Genomic DNA, 7,500 nt, shown 5'->3' with positions numbered 1-7,500 from the left:
AAATGAAATTCTATACAGGGAGGAATAAGATAAGTGAGAGAAGAAATAAACTTCTCTGGAAATATATGATATCGTTGACTGAAGACGAAGCAAAAGAAAAAGAAAAGTTTTTGGAGCAGATAAAAAGCAAGTAAGGAATATAATTCAAGGAAGGAGATATGGCACTGAATAACAAGAAAGGAAAAACTGCTACGTACAGGGCTAAGCCAAATGACCTCTTACGTTGAGGGAAAGATTAAACGAATATTTGCAAAAGAACAAAAGAATTTTGAGAACGCCGTATCTCAAAATTTAAAGAAGAAAAATATAGGTCTCTAAAATTCCTATATGATTATAAAAATGTTAAATATAAACTTGGAATAGCTTTTTTCTTTTTTGTATCAAGGGAAAACAATCACGGATGGAAAAAAAGACATTATTAACTGAATAAGATGAAAAAGACCATTAAAAGAAATATACCTGAACTTATGGGCGTTCGTCTTCAAATACTCTTCGTAGGAGTCATTGTCTGTCGCTCGGAGGAACTCGGTCCATTTCCCGTAAAGGAAACTCAGGCGTTTTTTCCTGTTTTTCGGGAGACAAGAGGCATAAGACGTTAGAGATATGAGGACGATGGTATATTATTTATGCTCTTTTACAATATACTATTAATGTTGCTAGTACTAATACTATTGTAAAACTAACTATTTTAAAATGAGAGAACAACAGGGATATTATTCAAATACAATAAGAATATTATCAATATATTTCAACAACAATAATGATATAAACATGATGAGGGAGATTTTTATTATATGTAGAAGCAGCTATGATATTAGTAAAACATAATAAGAATATCAATATATTTCAATAACAGTGATAATATCAATATGATGAGGAAGATGTTTGTTATGTAAATAAGTCAAAATATATATTATCTTTAATAGTAATGGAGGTTGTAAGAAAAATACTTTCTGCTGAATAAGTTAGCTGTGACATCGGTTCCTAAACCCGTGAAAGGCTTTGTTACGATTTAAGGATGAATGAATGTTCTAACACTTAATTCTCATATATCAAGAAAACCTGAATAATATCTCCATTTACTAAAGACCAAAGCTGTTAAAAATGTAATGGAATCCCTGTAATTATGCTCACTAGGACTGAAATGAATAATTTGACCTAAAATAATATAGAAAGGTTTTATGATACACTTAATTATCCACACATGTCTCGTAAATACTTTGATACCCTACAATCACATGATTGTAAAGAACATTCCTAAAAAAATAATTAGAACTTTCCAAAAATGATATATTCTTAAGGAATTCGTCTTTATTTTCAAACTTATAAAATCTATTTGTCCTGTCAACATCCTCCTCTCAGAGAATTTTGGAAAGACGCTAATTACCCTCCTCATCCCTGAATCCGAAATGGAAGCTTCTCAGCCACTCAGAGATGGAACACTCAGCCGGCATCGCTCAGTGTAAGAGGACCAAACATTTATCATAAAATTCGAAAACAGCAAGATAATTACAAAGCTCATAAGTAAGAGCGGAAAAAAAACAATTACAGTAAATAAGTGGAGACGACAAACCATTATCTAAGATTGTGACTTCATGGCTATCAACTAACCAAATAAAATAATAGAATGTTCAGTTAGAATAAATATTCCGTCTATTCTAGTTCAAAATAACTAATTTTGCCATGCTTTAAGCATATCAATTATAAGTGGCTACAATAACATTTCCTGATCTACAGATATATTCGAATAAGTCAAGCTACAGCAGGCTTTTTACATAGTTGGCTTGGAGATAGTAAACCAGATAATAAATCATGTAAGGTGAGCATGTGAAATCAAGGTAAGTGTACAGTATATCTATTTATTATTATTTATGTCCACAGAAGGATATGATCTAAAGATAAGCATACTAATACACACACACACACGCACACACACACACACACACACATATATATATATATATATATATATATATATATATATATATATATATATATATATATATATATATATAAGATATATGTAATCTCTAATCCTATATGTACAACCAATCCTACTTACTTCTTATCCATTATGTATCCGTCTATACGGTTCAGATCCTTTGAAAACCATCCAGCGGTTTTGAATGTTAACACGCACTTATGACCTGGAAAAAAAAGTTTAAAAAAGAACATTTAAAATATGTTTCCAATTATGGCAAAAGTGAACAAATATATTTTCTTCAGTTTGTTTTTCTGTCTTAGATTCTGCGTCATTTATAAACTGCACGTATTATTGCAATTATAATTAAATGGCTGTGTATTTATGCATATATTGAAACTAAAATAGCAATAAAAATAAATCTTTGTGTGTTTGCTGAACTGGAGGAGTTTAATAGATTTCCAGGCTCGAAATACTATTGTGGTTAGGAAACTCTGAAAGCTCCCCAGTCCCATACATAAAATCCAAAATCAACTAATTGCCAGCTGTTCTATTAGGCAGGTAAAGTGATACAGACAATATGGAACAATATATCCAAACCAAAATAATTCTAAAAGAAATCCACTAAATTCAGTTATATATGATTGTCAATTCATATTCAGATAAAGCTATTTTCAACTACAGTAAGTCTTCATATTCACGTTGGGAAAATGCAGATGGAGTTCCGAACACAAATTTGGAAAATAATTCTTCATGTAAGTTTTCCAATGCATCTACTGCTAGATATCGACTGAAAACCTTCAAGCAGTTCTTGCGATGGACGAAAAACTTGACTCTGTACAATACCTACAGGTAACCAATGACTATCACACAATGCATACGATGGACAGTCGACTTACGTGTTCAATCACAGACCAAAGATTCTAGGGAGGAGCATCTGTGAGTGAACGAATATTTAACTCTCTAACCAACCCCCTGTGGGTGACGCAAAATGTGGTACTTGGGGGGGTGACAAAATACCACTTCAGAACAATAGATGGAAATAAACATGCAATTATTTTGGTTGGTTTACTCGGCTTCCCCTCATCTGCATCAAATAAAAAAAAATGAGATCTGGGTTTATATTGTACATAGAAAATAAAAAAAAAAAATGATACTACGAATGAATATGTGGGGTTTCATATTAATCAACTGACAATTTTCCATTATTTTGATGGCTCTCAGGAGGAAAAGAAGTCGTCTGGCTTGCAGCTTTAAACGATCAGTTTAAAAACTCAAACCCCTTCTCTTTCTCTCTTTATCAGAAGGATTCTTTTTTAATGAAATATTTACCCTTTAAACACATAACACATCACACACATACACACAAACACACACACACACACCCACACACACACACACACACACACACATATATATATATATATATATATATACACATATATATATAAATATATATATAGATATATAGATATAAAGTGGACTTGAAATGTACTTATACCTCTCTTGATAGCTCGATTGGTTAAGTCGTCTCTGCAGGCATTGTTTCGACTCAAGGGATAGATTCGAATCCTTGCTCAGCCAGAAGCATTCATTATAGAGAAATTTCCAGTGGATATACATTCCAAAAGGTAGTATTCGATATTAAATTCCATTGTGGTTCACATTTGTTAGTGGTACATATTCATCACACACACACACATATATATATATGTATATATATATATATATATATATATATATATATATATATAGTATATATATATATATATAGTATATATATATATATATATATATATATATATATATATATGTATATATATACTGTGTATATATATATATATATATATATATATATATATATATACATACATACATACATACATACATACATACATACATATATATATATATATATATATATATATATATATATATATATATATATATATATATATATATATATATATATAAATCAGTAACAAAATCATTATTTTTGAAAGACAGCTACGCAAAACACAGGCATGTGCAAAATAATCCAAAATTGTACTTGCATATCCAAACAGGACAGTTATTCTCCATGACCCTCATTCGTACATCAACAAAGTTTGATGCTTGCAAAAGAAAATGCCAAAAAGAAATTTCTTTTCGTAAATGTAATAGGCTGTCACAATGGGCATTTTAAGCCAGAGGGATTAGCCAAGCAGTATAGATGTATCAAACAGAGTTTAAAGGTCTTTAAAGGTCGCTCATGAATGGCAGAGGCAAGGGACAGTGACATTACTGACCATATTACAAGCTAGGACCAAGGAGGGCCAGGCAATGGCTGCTGATGACTCAACAGATAGACCTATAGGCTCCCCCAAACCCACCATCCTTAGCTCACAAGGACGGTGAGTTTGCAGTGACCAAAGGAACTAGCGAGTCTGAGCGGGATTCGAACCCCAGTCAGGCAATCACCAGGCTAGGACGCTACCACCAGGCCACCACAACCCTTGGAAAGAAGTGTATTTCAGAAAGGGACACTTGGGAAATAAGATATATCCCTTTAATATTGACTTCGAGTAAATGCATTAGAGACCAAATATGATCTGGGATATGCTATATATATTCTTTTTACGGCCAACTTTCTTGCTCCTGTGTTTTATCGCGTCATTAGTTGCCTTATAGCGCCAGAAAATTGATTGCAGTCTTTTATGAGGAAAATTGTATATTCATGGCAGAATAATGATTCATGTCTCTGCTCATGTTGTTAAGAAGGAGCTCTGCGTATTCAATGTTCCTTTGAATAAATAAAAACTGAAAGATTTCAAAATACGGACAAATGAATTAGGATGGAGGGAAAGTCACACAATTCAACAAATAAAAAAGTACTTACATTGTTACTTTTTTTAAATACATTCATTAATGTAATGATTATTATCACCACGATTCTAAATCTGAAGAATAAAAAATATCACTGAAACGGGCACCATAAGACTTATTTACTGTAGGAGAGAGAGAGAGAGAGAGAGAGAGAGAGAGAGAGAGAGAGAGAGAGAGAGAGAGAGAGAGAGAGAGAGAATTAATATCATTCGATAGAAAACAAACAAAATATGCTCCCTAAAGTATCCAACAACGATATCCAACAGGATAAAATCTGAACAATCTACAACTCTCGACGCAACAAATTAAAGTTGGGTCGCGTTTTGCACAACCTGGTTTTTTTCTTTTTTTTTCTTTTTTTCTTTTTTTTTCTTTTTTTTTGTTGATAGAGGACAGGAAACCAGGTTAATGACTCAGATCTCACCTGTTGCGTGATTAGTTATTTCCATGTTGCCGTATTGCTCGATCCAGAGTTTGCCGACGATTATGTTGTGGACGCAGCAGTTGACGTTGCTCCAGGTGTAGGCCTCACCGTGGCTAAAGAAGAGGAAAGGTTAAAAGGGGTTAGTAGGGATGATAGTATTCATTCCTATATCCACATATCAACTCTATACTTATATATATATATATATATATATATATATAATATATATATATATATATATATATATATCTGCCTATATATACATAGATACACACATACACATATATATACAGTGTATATATATATACAGTATATATATATATATATATATATATATATATATATATGTGTGTGTGTGTATATACATAACAGAAAACTTGACGTCAAAAATACACACACACACATACACACACACAAACAAACACACACACACACACACACACACACACATATATATATATATATATATATATATATATATATATATATATATATATATATATATCATCAGAGAAGGTGGCGGCAGCCAGTAATTTACATTTCTCAAAGTGGACAGGGAAATAGGCAGTTCTAAAATTCCATTTATTATATATCCCGACGTTTCGTGATCGTCATTATCACATCTTCCAGGGCTACAAATAAGAAGTACATATACAACATTAAGAAACATTAATAAAAATATACAAATATTAGAAATATAAAAAGTAAAAATTAGTAAAAAACTAAAAATTCAAGTAAAAATATACATAAAACAGAAGTGGAACCAACCTCGCAGAAGCGCATATATAAACTGAATGGCATCAACGATTACAGAACAAAACAAAGAAATCTATGACAAGTACAATTGAGTGGATCTTTTTATGACTAGTCTTGATGTTGTTGTATGATTTTTGTGGAGGAAACAATAGATATTATTATTTTAAACAAATTATTTCTAGAACCTAATGCCACTTTTAATTCTTTAAATCGCACGTCTTTTAAGAAACTTTTGGAGTTGGCGGTGCTGGACACCGCTTTTGTTTTTAATGGCAAGTTGTATAAACAAGTGGATGGAATGGCTATGGGTTCCCCTCTGGGACCCACTTTTGCTAACATTTTTATGTGCTCCCTGGAGGAGACCATGCTCGAAAATTGCCCTTTGAGATACCATCCCCTGTTTTATGTCAGATATGTTGATGACACCTTCGCTTTATTCAGAAATGAATTCTGTGTCGACTCCGTCGATTTTGCCAATTCGCAGCACAATAATATAAAGTTCACATTAGAAAAGGAGGAAGGAAATAAATTACATTTTTTAGATGTGTTAGTATCTAGAGAGAGAGAAGGTTTTAGAAAAAAGACTTTTACTGGATTAGGTTCGAATTTTTATAGCTCTTGTTTTTACAATTTTAAATTAAACTCTATTTTTACTCTTCTCCACAGAGCATTCCTTCTTACTTCTAGTTGGGAATATTTTCATACTGAAGTACTTTATTTATGTGATTATTTTAAGAAAAACTGTTTTCCGACTAAATTATTTTTTAAGCATCTCAACAAATTATTAAATGATAAATTGGCTCAGACTCAGAAAATAACAACAGTACCTAAGCTCAAATTTTATGCGAGTTTTCCTTTTATGCATGATGATTCCTTTAGACAGAAGTTTACAAAAATCATACAACAACATTTTCCAGCTGTTGCAGTAAACTTAATTCCCAAGAATCCTCTCACAGTTGGCTCGGTTTTTCACTTTAAGGATCGATTGAGTCCTTTGATGTCCTCTGGTGTAGTGTATCGATATATTTGCCCAAAGTGTAACTCTGGGACCTACGCAGGATCTACCAAGAGGTTGTTGAAGGTCAGAATTGACTCTCATAGAGGTGTTAGTTTTCGAACAGGTTGCAGAATATCCAACCCAGAACATTCAAATATTCGCAATCATACTAAAATGTGCAAAATAAATATTGACAATAAAGATTTTAGCATTATAGGACAGGTATCTAATTACCATGACTTGCCTATTCTGGAGTCAATTTTGATTAACACTGGTTCCGTCGTTAAACGCCCAAACTTCCTCGACTTAATTGTACTTGTCATAGATTTCTTTGTTTTGTTCTGTAATTGTTGATGCCATTCAGTTAATATATGCGCTTCTGCGAGGTTGGTTCCACTTCTGTTTTATGTATATTTTTACTTGAATTTTTAGTTTTCACTAATTTTTACTTTTTATATTTCTAATATTTGTATATTTTTATTAATGTTTCTTAATGTTGTATATGTACTTCTTATTTGTAGCCCTGGAAGATGTGAT

At 32.0% G+C, this 7,500-nt stretch overlaps 1 protein-coding gene across 1 annotated transcript in view; it reads right to left on the bottom strand.

Moving 5' to 3' along the window:
• LOC137647047 (oxysterol-binding protein-related protein 1-like) overlaps window positions 1-7,500 on the bottom strand; it is a 578,280-nt gene that overhangs the window by 17,082 nt on the left and 553,698 nt on the right. The window contains 3 exon segments of the mRNA XM_068380189.1: window positions 460-564; window positions 2,063-2,147; window positions 5,211-5,323. Coding sequence (XP_068236290.1) covers window positions 460-564; window positions 2,063-2,147; window positions 5,211-5,323 — 303 coding nt within the window.

Source organism: Palaemon carinicauda, chromosome 9 (genome assembly GCF_036898095.1).
Source record: "Palaemon carinicauda isolate YSFRI2023 chromosome 9, ASM3689809v2, whole genome shotgun sequence".
Classification (NCBI taxonomy): Eukaryota; Metazoa; Arthropoda; class Malacostraca; order Decapoda; family Palaemonidae; genus Palaemon; species Palaemon carinicauda.
Note: the sequence above shows the minus strand (reverse complement) of the source record. Positions and strands in the feature narration are given on the sequence as shown.